The sequence below is a fragment of the Girardinichthys multiradiatus genome, chromosome 20 (genome assembly GCF_021462225.1).
Source record: "Girardinichthys multiradiatus isolate DD_20200921_A chromosome 20, DD_fGirMul_XY1, whole genome shotgun sequence".
Classification (NCBI taxonomy): domain Eukaryota; kingdom Metazoa; phylum Chordata; class Actinopteri; order Cyprinodontiformes; family Goodeidae; genus Girardinichthys; species Girardinichthys multiradiatus.
The window spans coordinates 11,538,031-11,565,851 of NC_061812.1; the positions used below are offsets into that span (position 1 = coordinate 11,538,031).

At 39.9% G+C, this 27,821-nt stretch overlaps 1 protein-coding gene across 1 annotated transcript in view; it reads right to left on the reverse strand.

Moving 5' to 3' along the window:
• LOC124856613 (immunoglobulin superfamily member 21-like) overlaps positions 1–27,821 on the reverse strand; it is a 248,988-nt gene that overhangs the window by 94,259 nt on the left and 126,908 nt on the right. The window contains exon 3 of the mRNA XM_047347252.1: positions 10,884–11,005. Within this exon, the coding sequence (XP_047203208.1) occupies positions 10,884–11,005 (122 nt within the window). The remainder of the gene's footprint in view (positions 1–10,883; positions 11,006–27,821) is intronic.

Here is a 27,821-nt window from a genome sequence, read left to right on the forward strand (position 1 = left end):
TTATTGGTTGAGAGTCTTATGAACAAAATCTCATGTGAGCACAAATTTAATAAAATTTGTACAAAAATGATGTTCTGCAAACATGACTGACCACACAACAAAACATCAGGTCTTCACTAATCAATTGTAATGGGCTCCCAAGAAGGTGTAAGTAAAAAAAAAGACACAGCAAAAAGAGATTGATTGCTGCCGAGGAGATGCATCTAAAGCCCTTTTCTCTTGTGAAGGCTTTCCTCAAAAACCCATCTTGCCTACAAATGCAAACAAATGTCACAGTTTAGATGGAGAGTCGAAAAAAGTTGTTTTGACAAAGAAGCTTCTGATACCTCATCCAGCCAAACTTTGCATCAAATTAACTAGCACATTGTCGGATACTTTTTCTGGCCTTAAACATTTTGAGTGAATGGGCGAGGACTGGCAGTGACAAGTCACTGCACTCAATGAAAACCAGAGACAAATAACCTAGTGGACCAGATGCAGAGGGATGGATGTAATCAGCCATGTTTCCTCAAGGAATGAGTATGAAACAGCAAGACGAGGATAATGCTGTGATTCAGTGTGTGCCAAAAGAAGTGTGATTGGCATAGTACTGACTGCTTATAATGTGCTGATGAAGCTCATCTTTTTTCCCCTAACAAATCATTGGTTATATTTTTACATTCATGAATTCAAATCCAAAAAATGGCATAGCTTATTGATAACAGCATAAAAGATGGAGGAATTACAGAAATAAGTAAAGCTAACAAAGAAATCACACACAAAAGGAAGCTTTTCACTGATTACAGTACCTCTGAGGGCTCATTCTGTTCCCATTAAGTATGTTATGTATACAGCAGAAATTTTAGGCTCATAGACTTGACTAATCAGAGCACATGGATTATACTACATACTCAATTGAGTATGTAGGGTACCTTTACAACCCAAAAATAACAGGTTTAAAATTAAATCAAGAAACCTTAACTAACTGGAAATCATTGTTACTGGTGTATGTTGTGGAATTTAGTTCACTAATTAAGAACAGCCCTTCTTATTTTCATCATGTTCAATTGCTATCACTCAAATACTGTAGTTCCGAGTGGATCAAAGTTGTCTTTGTCCATTTGTGCTTATAAAGTCTAACTTAATCACATGCTTGGTTGAAAGTGAGGGACTGTGGGATTCCTGTGGCTGTAAAACTTGTTCCGCATTAACTTATCAATGACAGCAGCTTATCAGCCCTGGCATTCATACCACACTCTGCCAGAGCATCTGGCACACGCAAGCAGTAGAGTTGTCAGGGCAACCTGTTCTTACTGCTTCCATTTTTCCCCTGTCTTTCATTGCTTCTTAGGTGCTCAGGGTTCATTTTTGCAGCCAAACACTTTGCTCAACTCAAGTGCCACCTCTTCATCGTCACTTTAATCTCCAGATCTCCAGAGAAACCCTACCCAGCCTCCCAGCCTGACCACCCTGACCACAATTTACTCCTTCAGTCTTGTCTCCAGTGTCAAGAGCTCCTTCTGTCAATTTACTTCCTTACATAAGAATTGCTTTAATAAACTTTGAAAACTTTCTTAAAATGCCTGTCCTTTTGGCCATCTAATTATTTAATTTAAAATATTAATAGTCAACATCGGAATTGGATAAATAAAATTAATTTAGCAATTATAAAAATCAGGTTCCAAGACCAATGCATCCAACTTGTTTATCCATGTTAAAACTACAGCTATTTGTTTTTACATTTAAAACAGAAATGCTAAAAGCAAAGCATTTTAGTGTTTTAGTTTTTCTACTAATGAACAACTAAGAAAAGCCTACTTTAGCTAATAAAATGTAAACTGAATGCTCAACCAGCAGGTGTTGTAATTTTGTTAACATTTAACCTTAAGGTGTCATTATATACATTTTGTCCATTTGAACAAATTTTTACCCTTCATCAAGCACAAGCATCCACTGTAACTATGGCTGTAATGTCTGTCAACAAATGAGGTTATCCTTTTTTTGGATAAATCAGTAAAGTCAGCATATAATTTACATTTAGCAATATTACCATTTTTATTACATTTGTTCCAGTCAACAAGAAAAGGTATTACTTGTCTATGTCTTCAAAAACAACACCTTCTATTGCGAAATAAGCTGGTGGAGGAAAACGTTTCCTGACTCGTTCCTCCAAAACACCCCAAAGTGGCTCAATAATATTTAGATCTGGTGACTGTGCAGGCCATGGGAGATGTTCAACTTCACTTTCATGTTCATCAAACCAATCTTTCACCAGTCTTGCTGTGTGTATTGGTGCATTGTCATCCTGATAAACGGCACCACTTTCAGGATACAATGTTTGAACCATTGGATGCACATGGTCCTCAAGAATGGTTCGGTAGTCCTTGGCAGTGACGCGCCCATCTAGCACAAGTATTGGGCCAAGGGAATGCCATGATATGGCAGCCCAAACCATCACTGATCCACCCCCATGCTTCACTCTGGGCATGCAACAGTCTGGGTGGTACGCTTCTTTGGGGCTTCTTCACACCGTAACTCTCCCGGATGTGGGGAAAAAGGTAAAGGTGGACTCATCAGAGAACAATACATGTTTCACATTGTTCACAGCCCAAGATGTGCGCTCCTTGCACCATTGAAACCGACGTTTGGCATTGGCATGAGTGACCAAAGGTTTGGGTAGCTTGCCTCCAGGCCTGACACACCACAGCCCGACTCCAGGCCTGACACACCACAGCCTGACAGACCACAGCCTGACATGACACCTGACCCTAAGTCAGCCTCTGCTCACGTCACTGAGGGTCTGGCCGACGCCTCAGTTCCTGCTCACGTCACTGAGGGTCCGGCCAACGCCTCAGCTCCTGCTCACATCACTGAGGGTCCAGCGGACGCTTCAGCTCCTGCTCATGCCACTGAGGGTCTCGGCGACGCCTCAGCCTCTGCTCACGCCACTGAGGGTCTCGGCGACGCCTTAGCCTCTGCTCACGCCACTGAGGGTCTCGGCGATGCCTCAGCTTCAGCCTCTGAGGGTTCGCCAGGCTCAGCTTCAGCCTCTGGGGGTTCACCAGGCTCAGCTTCAGCCTCTGAGGGTTTGCAAGGTTCAGCTTCAGCCTGTGAGGGTTCGCCAGGCTCAGCTTCAGCCTCTGAGGGTTCGCCAGTGCCAGGCTCATCTTCAGCCTCTGAGGGTTCGCCAGGCTCCACGCCTCTGGGGTTCCACAGAGTTTTTGGGGGGGCTTCTACTCTCCTCTGTCGGCCTCCTGACCTACCTGCAGGTTCCCGTCGCAGGCCGCCACTGGGGACGACCCCTTGGACCCCCACCGGAACTGTGCCTGTTGGGGACGACTCCCTGGTCGCCCGCCTGAACTCTGTGCCTGCTGGGGACGACCTCCTGGTCGCCCGCCTGAACTCTGAACAAATAAATCCAGTCCTTTTTTATTCTTTTTTGATGCAACATATCCCTGTTATGGGTGACCATGGTAGTTTTTAGTTTTTCTACTAATGAACAACTAAGAAAAGCCTACTTTAGCTAATAAAATGTAAACTGAATGCTCAACCAGCAGGTGTTGTAATTTTGTTAACATTTAACCTTAAGGTGTCATTATATACATTTTGTCCATTTGAACAAATTTTTACCCTTCATCAAGCACAAGCATCCCCTGTAACTATGGCTGTAATGTCTGTCAACAAATGAGGTTATCCTTTTTTTGGATAAATCAGTAAAGTCAGCATATAATTTACATTTAGCAATATTACCATTTTTATTACATTTGTTCCAGTCAACAAGAAAAGGTATTACTTGTCTATGTCTTCAAAAACAACACCTTCTATTGCGAAATAAGCTGGTGGAGGAAAACGTTTCCTGACTCGTTCCTCCAAAACACCCCAAAGTGGCTCAATAATATTTAGATCTGGTGACTGTGCAGGCCATGGGAGATGTTCAACTTCACTTTCATGTTCATCAAACCAATCTTTCACCAGTCTTGCTGTGTGTATTGGTGCATTGTCATCCTGATAAACGGCACCGCTTTCAGGATACAATGTTTGAACCATTGGATGCACATGGTCCTCAAGAATGGTTCGGTAGTCCTTGGCAGTGACGTGCCCATCTAGCACAAGTATTGGGCCAAGGGAATGCCATGATATGGCAGCCCAAACCATCACTGATCCACCCCCATGCTTCACTCTGGGCATGCAACAGTCTGGGTGGTACGCTTCTTTGGGGCTTCTTCACACCGTAACTCTCCCGGATGTGGGGAAAAAGGTAAAGGTGGACTCATCAGAGAACAATACATGTTTCACATTGTCCACAGCCCAAGATGTGCGCTCCTTGCACCATTGAAACCGACGTTTGGCATTGGCATGAGTGACCAAAGGTTTGGGTATAGCAGCCCGGCCGTGTATATTGACCCTGTGGAGCTCCCGACGGACAGTTCTGGTGGAACCAGGAGAGTTGAGGTGCACATTTAATTCTGCCGTGATTTGGGCAGGTTTTATGTTTTTTGGATACAATCCGGGTTAGCACCCGAACATCCCTTTCAGACAGCTTCCTCTTGCGTCCACAGTTAATCCTGTTGGATGTGGTTCGTCCTTCTTGGTGGTATGCTGACATTACCCCGGATACCGTGGCTCTTAATACATCACAAAGACTTGCAGTCTTGGTCACAGATGCGCCAGCAAGACGTGCACCAACAATTTGTCCTCTTTTGAACTCTGATATGTCACCCATAATGTTGTGTGCATTTCAATATTTTGAGCAAAACTGTGCTCTTACCCTGCTAATTGAACCTTCACACTCTGCTCTTACTGGTGCAATGTGCAATCAATGAAGACTGGCTACCAGGCTGGTCCAATTTAGCCATGAAACCTCCCACACTAAAATGACAGGTGTTTCAGTTTCATTGTCCAACCCCTGTATTTATTCACACTTGAATGCAGAGGAAGTCACAGCTGCTTCCATTTTTTAAAATATAATGACGGAAAATACTGAAAGGAAGACAGATTAATGTTAAAGTGGAAGCCAACATGGGGTGACAAAAGACACTACACTAAATATAATTTGACTTGAAGTTTATTTTACTCAACTAGCAAGTTTCTTCTTGATTAAAAATGACACAGGTTTTTTTTTCCACAATGACACGTGTGCCATATTAGATCAAGAAAAAAGTTGCTGGTTTAATATAAGTAACTTTATTCAAAAGCTTGCCAGGGGTATGAATAATTCCCGGCTTCATTGACTCTGTGTGTGTATATATATATATATATATATATATACACATATATATATATATATTGGTTAAGCTAAATTAAAAATAAATACCGGGTGAAGATAGCAATGTAAATTTATTTTATCATTATATATTATTTTTCAATTTTGGCTGGTGAGGCTGTGCAGGTGATGCACAGCCTCACCAGCCAAAATTGAAAAATAATATATAATGATAAAATAAATTTACATTGCTATCTTCACCCGGTATTTATTTTTAATTTAGCTTAACCAATTTGAATTGTTTTTTCTTCAAAATCGCTGAATTTCCCAATTCCCCATTTAAATGCTCGGAAGCGAAGCTGGAGAGGCAGCAGCGAGCTGAGCCTCACCTTCGATTGCGCAACCTCTCGCTAACTGTGCTGGTTGCCATTCTATGGGAGCATGTTCCTCCTGTCTGTACGTCGCCAATAAAAGTTTTAAAAAACATTGAACATATGAACAGATTTTCCATAATTTAGCTTATTTATATAATGTGCAGTGTTTTTTTTGTCACCAACTGTGTGTGTGTGTGTGTGTAACGTGTTTTGTGTGCTGAGTGATCCTAAACGGCAGAGAACAGATTCGAGGTGAGGCAGGCAGTGTTCTTGCCTCATGGCAGGGGCGCTCGTGATCCCAGACATTGGTCTTGTGACTCCAGGACTGCAGAGTAAGTGATGGCGAGCTAGCGATACAGAATAAGTCAAGTGCAGCAATAGATTTATTGTTTTCTCGCCTCTTCTCACGTCAACATGGATGACTACATTACTAAACTTAAACAGTTTTCTAAAGTGGACTTTCAATCTAAGCAGGAAATAATAAGTAAAGGAAGAACAACACCGGAGCTGAAAGGTTTGCTTCAAAGGACGAAACAGAAGGGCACCCGCTCTTTTCAAGAAAAGACTGGCTTTGTGGATGTTCTGCCAGAAATCGCCTTTTCTGCTTCCCTTGCCTTCTTTTTTCAACTTGTGGCACTGTGTGGACTCAGGCGGGATTTTGTGACTAGAAGAATTTACAAAGTAGCCTCACCAAACATGAGCGGTCGACCGCTCATATTCAAAGCCAGATCGCACTGACAATGTCTGGGATGTCGAGGATAGACTTGGCTTTGGATGAACAGTGGAGACTCAACATCAGTATCCATAATGCTAAGGCAAAGGAGAACCGAGAGGTTTTAAAAGATCTCATCAATACAACTTGCTTCCTAACTAAACAGCAGCTAGCATTTCGTTGAAATGATGAGAGCATGGGCTCTGCTAATCGTGGCAACTATGTTGAACTTTTACATGTTTTTGCTGAGAAAGATGACAGGCTAGCTTGACATTTGAAGACATCTACTGTATTTTCTGGCTTGTCTAACAGAATACAGAATGATTTCATTGAAGCAGTCAGTGATGTCATTAGAAATTATATTAAAAAGGACATCTGTGCAGCCCAATTTGTTGCTGTAGAAGTAGATGAGACCACAGATGTCACAGGCAAAGCTCAGATCTCTGTCATATGTGACCAAAACTGAAGTAGATTTTGAGGTTAAAGGAGGCGTTTTTGGGCTTCGATGATGTGAGTGCGGACAGACGTGCTCCTGCCATAGCGAAGTATGGCCTTGGGTTTTGGAGAAATATGGCTGTGTTGATAAGCTTATAGCTCAGACTTATGATGGGGCAGCTGTAATGGCATCAGAGCTTAATGGGGTGCAGGCTAAAATTAAAGAAAAGGTGGCCCAGGCCATGTTTACTCACTGTTACGCACACAAGCTGAACCTGGTGCTATTGCATTCGTGCATGCCAGTGTGCCGCGCATTTTTTAAAAGAGCTGAGGGACTAGGGACGTTTTTCAGCAAGTCCACAAAGCGCATTCACTTATTGGATAATAGTCAAGCGCCGTTTACCCAGAGCAGCGACTACAAGGTGGAATTCTAATTCTAGGCTGCTGCAGACAATAAGCATGCACCACAATGATCTGGGTGCTGTGTTTCATATCATTATGGAAAATTCTGATAGCTGGGATAATGACACGCTGATGATGGCAGCAGAATACGATCGGTTGCTGTCAAAAGTTGATTTAAAATACCTTCATTTGTTGTATGTTTTAATGGCCTTCACCTTATCTTTCAGACTTGGTTCACCTGTAAGATGAGGCCGACGCTCAGATGTGATCAGGCTTTTGCGGTTGTGTCCCTTAAGTTATGGAAAGGGTTTCTTCTACATATAAGACAGGCTCCTTCACTATTTTGTTTGAAATCCTTTTTAAAGAATCTTCTAAAGCTTTTTCCCTGGCAATAGCACGAGTTATTCGTTTTTTTGCAAAGGTTTTTGTATCAAACATCTTCTTGTTTGTTTTTACTATTTTTGCTTATTCTTTTAGTGTACAGTACTCAGTTGTTGGGCTTTATAAATAATTGTGTATATATATACAGGGGTTGGACAATGAAACACCTGGTTTTGGACCACAATAATTTATTAGTATGGTGTAGGGCCTCCTTTTGCGGCCAATACAGTGTCAATTCATCTTGGGAATGACATATACAAGTCCTGCACAGTGGTCAGAGGGATTTTAAGCCATTCTTCTAGCAGGATAGTGGCCAGGTCACTACGTGATACTGGTGGAGGAAAACGTTTCCTGACTCGCTCCTCCAAAACACCCCAAAGTGGCTCAATAATATTTAGATCTGGTGACTGTGCAGGCCATGGGAGATGTTCAACTTCACTTTCATGTTCATCAAACCAATCTTTCACCAGTCTTGCTGTGTGTATTGGTGCATTGTCATCCTGATACACGGCACCGCCTTCAGGATACAATTGTTGCAGGAATTGCCTGAACTATATGTGATTAGAAGCTCAGTGTGTGGGGTGTATGTTTCTTGTGTGTGTATGGAAGATGTTGACATTACTAATCCGGACAGAGGTGGCGCTGTGTGCTGCCGTAGCTAAGAATCAAGAGTGAAGGAGTGAGGTCAGTGTTATTGTGTGCATGGGGGGTAGAGATGGCGACCGGAGCAGCGGTGTACGAGTCTGTAAGCCCTGTGTTTTACGTGCTGCAAAGTAATTAAAAAGAACCCCGAATCTCGTCAACAACTCAGTGCTTTGATGCTGTTTCTTCATGCTCAACTCAGCAACGTATGAGTGAGGGAGTTAACCCCGAAGAAACTATTAACTTCGGCTCTGGAGAAAGCGTCTCCCGTGTGTCACCAGACTATGATCAGGGGACAGAAACAGGAAAGGTTAACACTGGCGACCACGGAGGGACTCGTCACATTGCTGAATGAGTGGAGGCGGAGAAGTCATTGCGCCGCTCTGCAGGGCTGTCAGAGCCGCAGTCGGTTTTTTATGGTGGATCCAGGTTGGCGATTCCATGTCCGGGGACAGGTCCCCTTCGTCGCCGCAAGCTCCCCTGGCTGCACATTTTGGCCCGGCAGTGAAGCCCTCGCCCTCCTCTTGCCGCAAGAAACGCCGGCATGGAGCACCTTCCTGTAGTTCGGCTGGTGAGGAGGTGGTTTCCCAGCCAGCCTACGTGAGGGCTGCGGCAAGTAAGCCCGCATCTTCGTCTGCCACAGCACTGTCTGCCCGGCTCGCTGCACCTCCGCCCATGCCGTCTGCGCTCGCTCCAGCCCGGTGTTCTGAGGCAACGCCTGACTGGAGCAGCGCTTGAGGTTCTATGCATGCCAGATAAAGAGCCTCAGAATGACTGGTCTCCTGTATTCCTCTCCTGAGCTGATGGAGAGGATAAGGCAGATTGAGATGGATTATGAAACGGCAGTAAGGTTGTTTTACTGCCGTCCTCCTTCACCCACACCAAGCCACATGAGTGCTGCTGCAGAGCAGCCCACGCCAGGACTCCAGGGAGCTGCTGCTGCTGCAGAGCAGCCCATGTCAGGTCTCCAGAGCGCTGCTGTAGAGTAGCTTGCCTCCAGGCCTGACACACCACAGCCCGACTCCAGGCCTGACACACCACAGCCTGACAGACCACAGCCTGACATGACACCTGACCCTAAGTCAGCCTCTGCTCACGTCACTGAGGGTCCGGCCGACGCCTCAGTTCCTGCTCACGTCACTGAGGGTCTCGGCGACGCCTCAGCCTCTGCTCACGCCACTGAGGGTCTCAGCGACGCCTTAGCCTCTGCTCACGCCACTGAGGGTCTCGGCGATGCCTCAGCTTCAGCCTCTGAGGGTTCGCCAGGCTCAGCTTCAGCCTCTGGGGGTTCACCAGGCTCAGCTTCAGCCTCTGAGGGTTTGCAAGGTTCAGCTTCAGCCTGTGAGGGTTCGCCAGGCTCAGCTTCAGCCTCTGAGGGTTCGCCAGTGCCAGGCTCATCTTCAGCCTCTGAGGGTTCGCCAGGCTCCACGCCTCTGGGGTTCCACAGAGTTTTTGGGGGGGCTTCTACTCTCCTCTGTCGGCCTCCTGACCTACCTGCAGGTTCCCGTCGCAGGCCGCCACTGGGGACGACCCCTTGGACCCCCACCGGAACTGTGCCTGTTGGGGACGACTCCCTGGTCGCCCGCCTGAACTCTGTGCCTGCTGGGGACGACCTCCTGGTCGCCCGCCTGAACTCTGAACAAATAAATCCAGTCCTTTTTTATTCTTTTTTGATGCAACATATCCCTGTTATGGGTGACCATGGTAGTTTTTATTGTTTTCAGAAAAATCCTGGCTGCTGGCATCAAACTCAAACTCTCCATCCCTATAAATATGCAGATGCAGGTACCATCCACCTGATTTTGTTGGGATTTTTCTCTCACTTTGTTATCCATTTGCTGTTGTGTGGGGGTCATGTCATTTATTTTTGTGTGCAGATGTGTTTCCATGTTTGTAAGTGTGTACACCATTCCATTTCAATGATGCTTATTCTCCCAAAGGGATAGTAGGATTGTCCAGATAAATCATCTTCAGATGGGCAGCCAAACCACACAAAAGATAGGTGAAATATATAAGTAAGGAACACAAGATGAATCAAGCTGCAAAAAAACAGAAGTTGAACAAAGATGAAATGATGAAAGTGGAATCATTATAGAAGAATGCAAACTACAAAGTATTCTAGTTTTGAATGTTGTAGCTAAGATGAAAAGCCCAGTTGTCCTTTCTGTTACTGCACATTCTGATCACAACAGTAGAGCCAAAGCAACAGTAGAGCCAAAATTATGTGTTTGGGGGGATAGATTGCCAGCCATATTTTTGAGCCCTTGGGTAAAAGAAGGCAGTTTCTAGGATGCACTGAACATGTAATCAAGCCAAGAAGCAACAGGTGACTCCTCCTATGTCTCTCTGTTTCTCTTCTTTTGCTCTCATTGTAATCTGTTCATGCTATCTATCTAGTAAACCAGAAATACTTGATAGACTGCTGTGGCAGGTGTTTATCTTAATTTGCCAATGATGAGTGATGAATAGGTTCTCTACTTTGGTTTAAAATGGCACCATTGTGACTAGATTTTAAGTAAACCTTTACCACCATGTTATTTATCCTGCATAGTGTTCATTAATGGTTCTGATCTTCTACAGTAATGGACTAAACCCATCACCATGTCACTTTAGGCAAACTGCATATGCTGAGAGGACACACTGTGCACTTAAAATCCCAGTGTCACATACATGTGTAAATATGGAATAAAACATATTTCAGAAATTGAGTAAGAAGTACTCTTTGCTTTGAATTACAGTTAAAAGTTAGGCTCACCGGACAGTTGATTGGTATACAAGATCTTCACGTCTGCGGTAGTCCTCCATATGAGAGTAATTTGTATTAAACATGGCATCATAGGTGAAGATTTTCTGCTTGATGGTACCTCCATCAGTGACCTGTAAAAAACAGAAACCCCATTATCAGAATGGAAAATAACCATACAAACCATATATCTCCTTTTATTCATTAGTCTTGAGTTTAGCCAATACTCTGCTTTTTTTCTTGTATATTATGGGTTGACACTAAAATCACTAATTATAATAATACCTAAACTAAGAGATTGAAAACCTGCTGGCTTGATAGAGAATGTCATAGAGAAGGTATCTCATCCCCCCATGGTCTGTGTCAACAGACATGGACTAAATATAATGAGGACGGACAAAGTACAGTGATCTGTTTGAGTCAAACCTTGAAGAAGTCTGCTTTCCACAGATGTAATGGCATCTAACAAGATTCTACAGAGGTGGATGTTCAAAACACTGGTCTCATCTCTTTCTTTTTTAAGCATTGTATCTGATCAGTGAAGTTTTTTTTCCCCTTTCTAATATTCAAAGGAGTGCTAAAGTCACTTAGCATTTGAATGAATATGATTTCTCCTTTCTTCAGAAGCTACGACATCCATAAAGTAAAACTTGTGACAGGATTTTAATGGAGCCACTAATACTGCTTTGAAGATGAAAATTGTTGGTAGGCCAAGGATTCCTTATTTGATGCTGTCATTCTGATCCAATAAATCCCCCAGCAGGTAAACATCGTCAAAGCATTTCAGGATAAGCTTTTCCATACATTGCCACATGAGGCGTCAAAGCAAAATTGTATTTATGTGAGGAGTGATTGTTCTCTTTAGAAGTGAGGTATCTATTATAATCTCCTCCCTCTGAAAATAAAACTGCTGCCTTTGGCTTATCATAGTACATGGTACATGGAACTGCCTTGAAAGTTAAAATTGCAGGACCGAAAGTAGGTATAGTATAAATTAATTGCATTCAGCAGTTAGCTTTTACAGTTTACAAGTCAACAAGTTGTTTTCAAAAAACAAATCCTAAACTTCTGCAACACGCATGGGTGTAGAAAAGTTTGTCTTCTTGTCAAAGCAAAGTTAATCCTCACATGGTGCAAGAGGGTTCACAAAGCAGTCTTTATTACATTTCTTCAACTGTTTCATACCTGCTATTTGCTCTATTTCTGCACTGGATTCACAAAGCAGATTGCACTAAATACATAGAGGAGACAACACACGCATGACATCCAGCAGATCGAAGCAGTTTACACCTATTTTAGCATAAGGTTGTTCTCATGTTGTTCATTGGATTAGAATAACTATTTGCAAAAACAAAAGGCAGACCTCACTAGAATAGAGAATGAATTCTTCTTTCTGCAACATCTCTGATGCTTTTTTTGTAAATCTAGCCAGACAGTAGTTCACTTTCTTTCTTGTTTCTTCTCCTTTTTCCTTCTCCTTCTTCTAAATTTACTACCAGTTGTTCGCAGTGGTCATTTTTTCCATGTAATCTGCATAACACAACTAGCACTAGTCTTCAAGAATGGTAAACAATTGAGTTTGGCTCTAAATAACATAAATATAAATAAACATGGGTGGACTTTCTCAAAATGCATGCATGATACTTCATTTAATTGTGGGCAAACCTAACCATTGCAGAGATCTGCCATTTGCTTGCTGAAGCTATTTTAGGAGCAGCTCTGTTTTCATAAATTGTCTACTTTCATAAGTTGAAGCATGCAAAAAACTCAGACTTGTCCACAGTCATCTCCCATAAATACTTTTTGGAGTACGCCCTATAGTTTAGATGTTTAGCAACAATTTAAAATCGAAGAAATTGTGTTTTTATTTTAAAAGGAAACACAGGAAGAAGTAACAAGTAAAGCAAAGATGTGTTTGAAAATATTTTTGATAATCAGCCAAAGTTGTGCCACTACAGCAGTTATGGCAGTGGTCCTTTCAAAAACCTTATCAAGGGATTATTTATCATTCACACAACATTATGCAAAATATTTTGTTAAGAGGCACACACACATTACATAAACTCAGTGTTTATTTATATTTATTATTATTTATTTATTTGAGTCTGCTTTGTGTGGGTGATTGCATGTTTAAAAAATATTTATCCTTCTAATTAATTGATACTATCATAATTTAGCACAATGTTTAGCCTTAAGCAAATAATAGAGAAATAAACGGCATAGATTTTCTAATTTGGAGACATATGACTATAAAAAAGGTCAAATACACCATATAAAAATAAAAAACAATTCTTACTTTCCCTCTGCAAGTAACAGGATTTCATACATTTGTATAAACACCTGTTCACCTTTTGCACATTCTGAACATTTCCCCTTTATCATAGATAAGCTGATTCTACTTCACCAGCCCCTAAAACTTTGAGGAGCATTGCGAATAATGCAACAATTTGTTTTTTAGTTTTCTGAAGCCCCAAGGAGAGGAGGGATCTATTTTTATTTTTTTTTTACCTTAAACAATTCTTCTTGAAAGTACATTTTCCTTATATATACCCCTTCAATGGTTTTACATTTTAATGAAGTCTGATCTATAAACCTATGTTTAATAAATCTAAAAGTATCTGTACATCACTGAATGTCTCCCAAAGTGGAACTGGTTGCAGTATAAATCTCTGACAAAGAGAAATAGAACAGAGGAAAGGAGAAAGAGAGGGAGCAAATAAAAAGAGGACCAAACAGTGCCAAAATGGCTGTACAAGTGGGAGATGAATACTCTTTGATTGCAGAAAAGCACTGTTAGGGAAGCAAAGCTTAGCTACAACTGCATTGTTGAAGCCAGGCCATTTAATGCATATGAGGAATAGAAGCACCAAACCTCCCCAATGCGTGGCCGTCTGGAGATATGAAAAGGCATGCGTGAATGGCAGAGAATTAGCCACCCCTTCCCTGTCAGCTTTGTGGCAGAGAGTGGATGTTGGCAAAGGTAATAGTTGTGAGGAAAAAGAAAAGACCATGACAGGTAGCTGACAATGGGGTGGGTTTAAAGGTGCTCAAAGCAGGATGCCATGCTTCCCCAGAGCTTTAAAGATGCCAGGTTCTCTCAGCGGGTAACTTGCATCCTTCCTGGCAATCCAGCAAAACTGCTATTATAATGATGGCTCCTATTATTGGGGTCAGATTAAGCCTGGGTCTCAGGGGTTAACAGAAGCCCTCCCCCCTCAGTTTGTCTGGGCCAGGCCTATTTATAGGCTGCAGCTGCATCAGCAGCCAGTGGAGGAAATACAGTTTACAAACAGCATGCTAGAACAGTCCTACTCCATGGTTTAAACAAAGGCGAGACAATAACAGCTTTTCATAGGATTTTTAAATTAATCAGGAGAAGGCACTAAATGTAATCGTTATGTAATTATTAAAATATGTTGGTCTCTTTAGACATAGTGCTGTCAAAACATGGTGTCAAATTTCCACTGCTTTATTGTGACAATTACATGTTTCAGATAATCAAACAAATTCTACTAGACAAGGATAACCTGAGTAAAAACAAAATGCATTTTTCGAAATACAAATACATTTATTTACTATTAAAACCAATCTGACCCTATATCCAGTCTACTTCTACCGCAAGCCAGTGTGCCCCTCGGCAAGGTCCTTAACCCCCGGTTGCTACCAATCTGCTTATTGGTGTGTGTGTGTACGGTAGTGAGTGCAATTGGGTGAATGTGCCTCTAGAGTAAAGCGCTTTGAGTAATCAGTATGACTCGAAAACACTATAGAAATTTTGTTATTTACCATTTCCATGAATGCAAATAAGTAATTACCCTCAAAACCTAATTATCGGTTGTGGCACCCTTCGAAACAACAACTGCCATCAAGTGTCTTTGATAACTGGCAATGGGTCTTTTTACATCACTGTGGAGAAACGTAGGCCAACTCTTCTTTGGAGAAGTGGCTTTATTCATTCACACATGATGTCTTTTGAACCTGAATGGCGTGTTTAAGGTCATGCTACAGAATCTTACTTTGACTAGGTATCTCCAACACCCTAAATATTTTTTGAGCCTTTGACAACCATTGAGAGGTGGACATGTATTGTATTCGATCATTGTATTGCTGCATAACCCAAGATTGCTTGAGCTTAAAGCCACAAATTGATAGTGAGATTGATTGATTGATTGATTTCATCAGTTAGGGCAAATTGTCTAAGTCCTGAAGCAGCAAAGTAGGCCAAGACAATCATTATATCACTACCATCTTCTATTACCTCCATACAATTCTACTTTTCTTTCATCAGTTTATTGAGTGTTTTTCCCCAAAAAAATTTGGAAGTAAAAACCAAAAGTCCTTTAAATAATGCCTTATAAGTAACTTTACATTGATATTTTATTCACTTTACTTTGTCATCACAATCTTAGACTTGTATTTTACCTCAGCATTACAACTAAATAATGCCTTAATTACATGTCTTTCGATTTAGTTCATTTCAAGACTTAACCATGTAGCAATAACAGATGTCCAGAGTACTGTCAAGAGCAGATCCAGCATGTTCCTTCATATTGTTGGTGATTTGTATAATATTACCTTGCAAAGTTCCGTTTTTGGACCTAGAACTGAGGGGTACTGTACTACATCCAAATTAGACTGAATTTAGGAAAATCATTTACTTGGATTGAACAATTCTGAGTTTATGTCTTGGGGGTTTACTTATTCTTTTCTTTTCAATTATAATTATATTTATATAAAATATTTCCTTAGAACGGTCATAATTTCAAATTACCAATGCAAAGATATAGTTTTTCTCCAACTAAAATGACAGAAGAATGCAACATAAATATTTTTACAGTCTATTGTATCTTATTAGTCTGATTTCGTGACCAAATGCATTTGCAAATGTTATTGAGTGGGTGAAATTTTTTTTTTTTTATAGATCTTGTCATTCAGATGGTAACAAAACGCAAGCAATTAATGAAAAAAAACCAAAAAAAAAAAAACCAAAACAACATTCTAATATCAGAACAAATCAAAAAATGACAATGGGCATTTGGTGAAAGGCACAGCACCTTTCCCTATTCAGGAATCTCTATACTTTTAAGCTATTTCCACAAAAGGAAGACAATAGTACTGCACTATAGGAAGTATCTAGTGTGTCAGAGACAAGAGTGCTAAAGTATAGCAATAATGTTCCATGCCCATGTGAAGTAAGAGCTGAAATTTGCTGCCATTGCTTTTATAGAGTACTAACCAAAATCCACTAGGGCCCAAGCAGTGTACCTAAACAAAGTGTAATAAATTAACCTATTTAATATGCAATGGGATAAGACTGCACCGTGTGTTAGGTTTATTAGTCTGCAGGATTGCAGCTGCCAAATGTAAATAGGAGGGTTGCTAAGGTGTATGGCATGTCTACTGACTGAGAAGGTCCACATGCTACTGCTACATTTGTGCATATGTTTTTTCGGTTGATCTGTATCCAGTAAGCAGATTCAACATGCAACATTGGTGGTCTTGGCTCTTAACTTGTGAGTTTACAGCTCTGCATGTTGTGCTTCCCTGCCGACTGCTGAGTGACAGTGGACACGGCTAAAGGGATTTCATGCTTCGAATGACAGGTTCCCTTCCTCTCTCTGTCTCTCACCACTATTGGTGGGAAGGCACAGCTAATTCAGGCTGGGTGATAACTGATGATGCAAACATGTACAATACCTTTGATGCTGAAGCTAGCAATGTCATCATGTAGATCAATGTAGATCAATGCAATGGACTAACATTTTTCATCATTGTTCAGTACATGTAGTACTATAGACAGTCTATTTAATCTGAAGGTTTTACATGTCTACAGCAGATGTTTTGCATGTGAGTGGTTTTCAATTAGTACTATTGTTTGTGTGCCCACATAGGGGGAAGAATGTCAGCACCATCATAGCAGATATTTTCTGCAGTGTTATCAGCATCACTCTGCTGTCAGGCATTTTGATTCCAACATTTCAGAGCACAAGCAGCTTGTGATTGGCTGTTGCCTGACCTGACAGATTACATTCATGGATTAGAGTTGAGTTTCATGAAAACTGTGGCACCGACAGGAATAGACCAGCTGAACTCAGTTGCAAATTGGAGGTTGAGGACATGGACTGGTAGGCTGAAATTCAGAAACTTAAGTGTTATGCAAGCATGTTATTTAAAAGCATCTAACATGCAGCCTAACAATAATAGTCATTATGGCTGTCATTTCATGGGAGACAGGCTGTCTGTGGGCTGACCTACAATGACCTAATGAGATGACACCAGTTCAGTCTTGTAGGAGACTGCGGTTCTAAACCATATTGCTTTTTATAAAGCTAATGTATGCAGCAACTTGACAGGTTTGTTGAAAACACTTTAAGGAAGACAAAAATTTTGCTATTTTAATTTAAGGTGGAAAGATTCTAGGTTTAATTATTATTTTTTTAATCTTGTATCAACATAAAAATTAGCACAAAGTTGCCAAAAAGAATATCATCTGTAACAAAATACTGAGTTTTACCACCAAAGCTCAACCAGGGTTTACCCAGACCTGGTGCCAGATCCAATTCCTAACTGGTCCTATAAATCGTCCACCACTTAAGAAAACAGCTTGGAGCCACATTACTGCATAATGATAAATACTGTTTTATACTCTTTGTTTTGTGAAGGAGTGCAGCCAATCTCTGATCCGATTCGCTACCAACAGCGCTGCAAAAACAGTTAAATGTCCGAAAATTAATCATTACTGCATGGTAATATTGAGAGACAGAGATTGTGTTATTGTGAAATTGTGTTAATGGATTCAGTACGGCAAGAATTAACACCACTTTAACATTGAAACTGATTTGGTGGAAATATAAATTAGTGCTGCAGATGAGCTAGCAACCAACAGCTACTATTCTAAGCTTTCAATGCTGGGTCCTATGAGTGATAATGACATTATCCTGCTGGAAGTAACCATCAGAAGATGGGTACACTGTGGTCAAAGAGGGATGGATTGCAACAATACTAAGATAGGCTGTGGCGTTGACACGATGCTCAATTTGTACTACGGGGCCCAAAGTGTGCCAAGAAAATATCCCCCACACCATTACACCACCACCACCTGCCTGAACCGTTGATACAAGGCAGGATGGATCCAAGCTTTTATGTTGTTGACGCCAAATTCTGACCCTATCATCCAAATGTTGCAGCAGAAATCGAGACTCATCAGACCAAGCAACTTTTTTCCAATCTACTATTGTCCAATTCTGGTGAGCCTGTGCGAACTGTAGCCTCAGTTTCCTGTTCTTAGCTGACAGGAGTGGAACCCGGTGTGGTCTTCTGCTGCTGTAGCCCATCTGCCTCAAGGTTCGACGTGTTGTGCGTTTCTGAAATACTCAGACCAGCCCGTCTGGCACCAACAACCATGCCATGTTCAAAGTCACTTAAATCACCCTTCTTCCCCATTCTGATGCTCGGTTTGAACTGCAGCAGATCGTCTTGACCATGTTTACAGGCCTAAATGCATTGAGTTGCTGCCATGTGATTGGCTGATTAGAAATTTGAATTAACGAGTAGTTGGACAGGTGTACCTAAAAAAGTGGTCGGTGAGTGTATATCTCACTACCCTTTCAACACTGTGAAAAAACGACCACACCACTGACATTGGTTCTCTGCTTTAGTTAAACACTCCACAGTCCTGCACTGTATCACTGTCACATGCCCAAATACCACATGGCCAACCCCCTCCCCTCATGCTCCAGAAACACATACACAAACAAGATGGTAATAAAGTTTGGTTATTAATATCGGCCCAGTTTTGCTTATCAGACCGATACCGATATGTTAAAGACCGACTAATATCGGCCAATATCGATGTCAATGCTGATATATCGTGCATCCCTAATGAAAAGGCACATTCTATTTTTAACAACCGTACAATTACTATATGTTTACATGTTAAAAAGGACCTTTGGCTTGTTTTTTGTTGCTTCCTGTTTATAAAGAAATTATATCATGACATAATACCCAAATATACAGGTCATTCTCAAAATATTAGCATATTGTGATAAAGTTCATTATTTTCCAAAATGTCATGATGAAAATTTAACATTCATATATTTTAGATTCATTGCACACTAACTGAAATATTTCAGGTCTTTTATTGTCTTAATACGGATGATTTTGGCATGCAGCTCATGAAAACCCAAAATTCCTATCTCACAAAATTAGCATATCATTAAAAGGGTCTTTAAACGAGCTATGAACCTAATCATCTGAATCAACGAGTTAACTCTAAACACCTGCAAAAGATTCCTGAGGCCTTTAAAACTCCCAGCCTGGTTCATCACTTAAAACCCCAATCATGGGTAAGACTGCCGACCTGACTGCTGTCCAGAAGGCCCCTATTGACACCCTCAAGCAAGAGGGTAAGACACAGAAAGAAATTTCTGAACGAATAGGCTGTTCCCAGAGTGCTGTATCAAGGCACCTCAGTGGGAAGTCTGTGGGAAGGAAAAAGTGTGGCAGAAAACGCTGCACAACGAGAAGAGGTGACCGGACCCTGAGGAAGATTGTGGAGAAGGGCCGATTCCAGACCTTGGGGGACCTGCGGAAGCAGTGGACTGAGTCTGGAGTAGAAACATCCAGAGCCACCGTGCACAGGCGTGTGCAGGAAATGGGCTACAGGTGCCGCATTCCCCAGGTCAAGCCACTTTTGAACCAGAAACAGCGGCAGAAGCGCCTGACCTGGGTTACAGAGAAGCAGCACTGGACTGTTGCTCAGTGGTCCAAAGTACTTTTTTCGGATGAAAGCAAATTCTGCATGTCATTCAGAAATCAAGGTGCCAGAGTCTGGAGGAAGACTGGGGAGAAGGAAATGCCAAAATGCCAGAAGTCCAGTGTCAAGTACCCACAGTCAGTGATGGTCTGGGGTGCCGTGTCAGCTGCTGGTGTTGGTCCACTGTGTTTTATCAAGGTCAGGGTCAATGCAGCTAGCTATCAGGAGATTTTGGAGCACTTCATGCTTCCATCTGCTGAAAAGCTTTATGGAGATGAAGATTTCATTTTTCAGCACAACCTGGCACCTGCTAAATGGTTTACTGACCATGGTATCACTGTGCTCAATTGGCCTGCCAACTCTCCTGACCTGAACCCCATAGAGAATCTGTGGGATATTGTGAAGAGAACGTTGAGAGACTCAAGACCCAACACTCTGGATGAGCTAAAGGTCGCTATCGAAGCATCCTGGGCCTCCATAGGACCTCAGCAGTGCCACAAGCTGATTGCCTCCATGCCACGCCGCACTGAAGCAGTCATTTCTGCAAAAGGATTCCCGACCAAGTATTGAGTGCATAACTGTACATGATTATTTGAAGGTTGACGTTTTTTGTATTAAAAACACTTTTCTTTTATTGGTCGGATGAAATATGCTAATTTTGTGAGATAGGAATTTTGGGTTTTCATGAGCTGTTTGCCAAAATCATCCGTATTAAGACAATAAAAGACCTGAAATATTTCAGTTAGTGTGCAATGAATCTAAAATATATGAATGTTACATTTTCATCATGACATTATGGAAAATAATGAACTTTATCACAATATGCTAATATTTTGAGAAGGACCTGTACACTATTAGCCAGAACTGAATCTTCTGTCAAACATAACTGTGTAAGCATCTAATGGCCACACATATTGCAAATTTAAGCACAAAAGAGGGCAGCATAATACAATATACATACATTAAGGCAACTTCAATCAAATATCAAAGGGTTCCATCAAGGACAGACAGGTAAGGAGATGTAGAATGAACGGCAAAACACCAATGAGAACAGTCAGTCAGTCATTTTCTACCGCTTATTCCATAGTGGGTCGCAGTGAAGCTGGTGCCTATCTCCAGTAATCTATGGGCGAGAGGCAGGGTACACCCTGGACAGGTTGCCAGTTCATCACAGGGCAACACACAAACAACCAAGCACACACTCATTCATACACCTAAGGGCAATTTAGATTGACCAATTAACCTAACAGGCATGTCTTTAGACTGTGGGAGGAAGCCAGAGTACCCAGTGAGATCCCACGCATGCATGGGGAGAACATGTAAACTCCGTGCAGAAAGACCCCCAGCCAGGAATTGAACCCAGGACCTTCTTGCTGCAAGGCAACAGTGCTACCAACTGCACCACCGTGCAGCCCTGCTATATACAAAATGTGTGAAATTCTATAATGTATTTGCCCATAATCAAGTCTGGTGTAATTCGACTTTCTGTTCATAAAGAACTGAGTCAAAACTAAACTGAGCTGAAGAATGTTTAGCAGCTGTCTTCATTTTATGGGTCTGTCCACCCAGCCTGGATTATTAATAGGATGGCACCTATATTATTCAATGACTAAGACAAAAAAAGTCACACATTGTAAAACTTACCCAGAATCTCTTTGGAACAACTTTTAAATGGCCTCTGTACTATTACCTCCCTAACCCCCCAAAAAGATTTCCTGCTTTTGTCTACATCATTTAGTATATGCTGAATGTGAAATTAAATCTTGTTATCTGGTACCAACATGGGACACTTTATGGGTCCCTATGCAGACAAATATGTCTCTTTATAGTATGTTGTGAAAAAATAACTGCACAAAAACCACCAGTGTTTTCCAAATCAGCTTTTGGCAGTTGTGTGAGAATGTCACATGTACAAAAAATAAATGGTTGTTGCTGTATTTTGCTACATTGGTAATCAAGGAACCAGAGGAAAAGCTGCCTAAAATAAATATATTTCTATATATTCTAAAGACTACTACTGGCTCAAATTACCCCAACGAGCCTTGTCTGTTACTGCACATGGTTGTTGCACAATATGCATATTACATAATTTCAACCAATAAGGATGACTGCACTTAACACTGAATCTACAGTGTCAAAGTCCATCTTTTAAGCTTGAAATGTAGACTGCATGGAAGCATATAATTTGACAGCTGAAGATGTGAGTTGAATCTATGCATGTGTGCTGCTTGTTACTCTGTCTAACACTGTCTTACTCACTTAAACTGACTGCGTATCACATAATAATTACCGTACTTCTCATTGCTCATTAGTAGCTTTAGTGATAGTGTGCAACTCTAACCATGTTCTCCCAAGCTATTTTCTGAGCTCAGTAACTTTTCAGCCAACATGATTCATAAAATATTGCTGCAGTATGGTAAGTGATGTTAAAAAAAAGCACAGAACAATAATAATTACCTGCATCATATTGGTAAAGGAATTTTAAAAATTTGTTTAATTAGCATTGAATAATAAAACAAAACTCAGTTATTGAAAAAAATATAGGTGTTTATAGCCACAAGACCAATGGCGACTAATATTTTGGCAATTCAATGCCAAATATCACAGATTGGGTTATGACTCCAATAGGCACGTGAGTTAAAAAAAAAAAAAACAGGTCTTAAAAGACATCAAGGCCAAACTGGACATATCCAGTCTGCATAGGTTTTGCAAGTTTCAACTGAATTGAATTGAAGGTTCATAGTTTCTTTTCCTACATTTGAACTCTTATCCGCATTCCTGCAGCAACTGCATGTGGACGGGTATATGAACATCTGAATATCAACGGTGAAAAATAGAATAGATAGATAGATAGATAGATAGATAGATAGATAGATAGATAGATAGATAGATAGATAGATAGATAGATAGATAGATAGATAGATAGATAGATAGATAGATAGATAGATAGATAGATAGATAGATAGATAGATAGATAGATAGATAGATAGATAGATAGATAGATAGATAGATAGATAGATAGATAGATAGATAGATAGATAGATAGATAGATAGATAGATAGATAGATCTGATTACATGACAGACAGTGGTAAAAGAATTTTGTATGTGTAAGTTTTTACAGTGTATGTGGGGTGCCTGAGTTTATTTCTCAAATAAATTTCATGTAGCTAATATCACTGCATCCCAATAGGGTTCAACACTAAATACATTTTATTTAGATTTTTTATGGATAATTACGTTACACGTTATTTGACCATTTATATGAAACAAATGATCCTACGTTTTGTGGGAATCCATAGTGCAGGGATCTGACTTGAAATGAAACATTATTTGTCTTTACAGCAAATAGCATAGGACTAATTTCATGCTTAAATAGAAAATTCTAATCCTTAATGTGACATGGACCCTTTTTTTTAATAAGTCATTGCTTGAATTTAAATAACCACAGCTGACACTGGTTGATATTATTTACTCCTAATGCTTATTTCCAGGGTGACCTTTTCTCTTCTTTCAGGTTAAGCACTAAAGAACAAGGCATTTAATTCTGTATTAAAACCTCACTGTTTTTTTTTTTTCATATTCAGTGCTAATCTTGTGTTCCACTCGCTTATCTTCTTGTCTTTACATGTTTGAGGCATGGAAAAAAGGATTTGAGGGTATACCTTTTTTTAATAAATCTTGAATCTAACACAAAAACAATAACACTTATGCACACAAATACAGAAAATCTGTACCTTTTCTATATTAAATGTTTACACTTTGTTCTTGTTGCTAAAACAGGGAGAAAGGCACCAAGACCCTAAAGAAAAAAAGAGATGATTTTTTTTCTTTTGACAGTAAAGTTTGACCCAACAAGTTTCAAAACAGGTGCTAGATCCTTTAGTAGGGCTACAACTAACGATTATTTTGCTGATCGATTAATCTGTCGACCATTTTTTATTCAATGAATTGATTCATAATCAGATACCAATAGGTGCTTAACAAGATATTTTTTACTAAATTTGACCCAGGTGAAGCCCTAACTTTAACAATGGGTGGAGGATAATCAAAACACATAAAAAATTTGATAATTATATTATAGTGACATAAATAAGTCAGTATTGTTATCACTTTATTAATGTTGTCAAAATTCACCTATTACCTCATATCACTGCCACAGGTTTAGATGCAGCTATGTTAAGGATGTCTTATAGCCAAATATATCACACCATGAGTAGAGTTGAGGCAATCTGATGCCAACCCATTGAGAAAGTCAAATGGGAGATAAACATGGGAAACAATACATAATGTGCCCATCAACAGGGATATTATGCAGTCACAGTAGAAGCAAAATGTTTGCTTAAGTTACATTAAGTAATATGTTTTACATCACTATATAACCCAACACAAAGTCTAGTATTAATACCAGCAAACACAGATTCTCACAAGCCTGAGAAAAATATGCCTCAAGCCATTTGAATAAAGTATTATCGCTCATAAAAAGTAATATTAGCAGTAATAATTATAATTTAAAATGACTGTCCTGTGGGAATGTTGACACCAGCACTGTTGACATGAAACAGTTTCCAGAGAGAGTTAATTTTCCGCTGCAGCACATTGGTTCCGCATTTCCCTGGTGTGGTGTCAAACAGCAGAAATATTTCTGGGATGAGAAAAGTGACCCTCAAAAAATGAGGTACAAGAAAAATTAGAAAAAAAAAATTCTCCCTCATCGGGTTTGTTGCCTGTTTGGACAATTCAGCTTGATAGTCAAGGTTTCACTGTAGTGCAACAATAAATCAGGTAAATGCTATAGTGCAAAGTTGTGATGTAATCAAATAAATCTACAGTACCTTTTTACTCAATACCATTTATATTATATATATATATATATATATATATATATATATATATATATATATCCTTACAATTACACAATTTAAAAAAGAAACAAGAAAATAGTTAAAAGCAAGAGAGAGATATGCACATCTTAATAAATTATATCACAATTGAAAAAATAATTTTAGTTATCCATTGAAAAAGTATAACTCATGATATAGACTCATTATACAGTGTGATTATTTAGATGAAGATGGTTGCTAGCAAATAAAACCCAACAATTTCTTAGAAAATTAGAAGAATAAATGATACAATGAAAAAAAAAATTTTTTTTTTAAATAATCTTATGGTCCTGTTATTGTGACACCCACCAAAAGATGGGGGGGGGGGGTTGCAAAACGAATAAAAAAGTGTGGTTGAAAAAAATGACACAAGCAACATGGATAACCACACCCTTGGGAGGATTTTAAGCAAATACATCAAGAGTTTGGGGGACATACACCAGATGGACACTGCAGTTGAAAGCATCCACCACACACAGGCATATCCAGGACTTGGAAAACAACTGCAGCTTTCCTTATTTTAAGCCTTCCTGACACAATGTCAGAAAAGTCTTACCTGGGCTAAGAAGAATGACTAGAGACTTGCTAAGTGGTCCTTGTTTCAGATTAATGTATTTTTTTTTGCATTTTGTTTGTACATCAAGCTCATGAAGTTTGAAAAACAAATGGAGAGGCACAAATTCCCAAGTTGCTTGAGCTCCAGTGTGAAGTTTACACAGTCAGTGATGATTTGGGAAGCCATATCATTTGCTGGTGTTGGTCCACTGTGTTTTAACAAGACAAAATTAGTGCAGCAGTCTAATAGAAAATGTTAGAGCGCTCCTTGCAGACAAGCTTTATGGACATGCTGATTTTAATTTCCAGCAGAACTAGACTCCTAGATTGCCCACACTATCAAAAGTACAAATACCAGCTTAATGACCTTGATACCACAGTGCTTGACTGGCCAGTGTGATAAAAATCTTTGTAGCTTGCTAAAAAATTTCACGACTGGGTTGAACTTTACTTTCCTAACCTTATGACTGTGAACTTATGGTTATGTTTATCTGTATTATATTATGCTGATGAGACTCTGGGTTAGACTCATCAGCATCTGGTACACTGAAGGTCATCTGCCAGGACTGATTTCAGGCAGCTGCAGAGGACAAAGATAAACAAAGTCTGTTCTCACAGTAACTTACTGAGAAGATACTTCACAATTTGTTTCATAAATATTTTTGCACCCCTATAAAAGAAGATATTCGGAGATATTCTCCGAACAATGACAGTGAATTAATAAAACGCTACCGCCTCGATCGTGCAGGAATCCAGCCACTAAACAGTCGAAGAAATGAACACAAACTTCCATAATAATCATACAATTATTAATATATATATTCCCCTAAGGGGAAATTAAATAGTTTTAGCAGCAGGAGAGTTTAAAGGTGCACCTCTAGTAAGGTAATTTTAGAAAGGATAATTAAATAATAGGAAAAATAATAAATAACCATGAATAAAGGTTAAAAAACATTACAAACAATATAGTACAGAATAATTAAAATACTACAAACAGACTGTAAAATGCTTTCAAAAATAAAAATTTGGAAAAACTCAAATGGAATTTTCTCAATTATAGTTGGCAAACCTGTGCCTTTTTTGTAGGCAAGACAAAACAAGTTCATTTATATTGCCCAATTCATACATAAAGGAATTTAGAGTTATATACAGCAAAGAAAAAATAAAATAAAATAACAAAGCATAACCATCAAAGAATTTTGTGACAATAGTGGCCTTAATTAATTCATAGTTTGACAGGACAAACAGCATAGTGAATCGCAAACAGGACAGCTGCATCGAGGAACCTCCATACAGGCAGGCTACAGTAGAGACTGGAGACTGTATCCTCCACAATGAACACTTGATGGTCAGAGTAGTCTGCTGTCAAACAAAATAACCATACGCATAAGCCTGTCACAACCTGCCTTTCTGTTTTCTCTGTATATAAAAAAATAAATAAAAATTGTCTGTCCATACACACATACACACATTATATATATATATATATATATATATATATATATATATATATATATATATATATATATATATATATATATATATATATATATATATATATACCTACCACTCTTTTATCTTTTTATTTCCTCTAAAGTTTATAGAGTTGAAGCTAATGTTGGTAAGCAGTGGAAACCAAAATCAAATTCCTTGTTTGTGCACGTAAACTTGGCCAATACAGCTGGTTCTGATATATGGTTATCTTGCTCTACCACTGAGCCATGTGGTGCCCCACAAAAATGTACCTATTGGCTTCAATAAAACAGCATCCAAAAGCAGCAAACAAAGCAGAGGTTTAGGTAAATGTTTGATTAATTCCACCACACAAAACCAAATGTATATATTCTTACAGATGCACATTGTCTTTTAAACTGCATGTCTACTACTCATGATGGTGACTTTTTGTGATCTGTTCTTTTTTTCCACTGTTCTATTATAATGTAACCATTCTGAAATGATAGAGCTGATTATTTTATAGCTATTCTTTTTACATTTAGCAATTCTGTTCTTTTTGAGATTTTCAGAGTCAACAACATCCAATAAAGCACATCTGATTTTGTCTGTTTGATTCAGTTTTATGTTCAGTGAATTCACATTTTGAGCTTGCTGTTTCTTTTATTGTTATATCCGTTCGGTTCTTGGTGTTGTCTTGTTCTTGGCATAGTCTGTGTCAGCATTTCCCATATGGTCCTGAGGATTTCTCTTTTAAACTTTGTTTTTATTTGTTTACTTAAAGCACTTGTGTTTTGAGACCACATGAGCAGCCACACTTCCTTGTTTACACCAGAGATCAGTTGTTAGCTCTCGGTAGCTTTCTGGTGCTGCATCCCAGCAAGAGGCCTGATGTTTCCCACAAGCTTAGAAGGGAGAGATGCGGGACCCACGCCAGCATCGAATGTCGCACCAGGAGGGGAAGGTACAAACTCATCATACCATTCATCATCATTGGAAATGTAGGACAAATTGGCTGCATTTACCAGGCATCAGCAGGCTTATCAAGAGAACAACTTGGGTATCCTGACAGTAACGTGGCTAACTGTCCAAACACAAGCATAAACATGGATGGATTTAATTTCCTCTGGGCTGACGGAACCACAGTGAGTGGTAAGGATAGAGAAGGGGGTCGGACTGTATTTATAAATGATAGATGGTGCAACTCTGGGCATTTAACTCTCAAAGAGATGCTCTGCAGTAAGGGCATTAAGCTGCTACCTGTTAGCATGTGGACGTATTATCTACCGTATTGTGATAATGGTGTA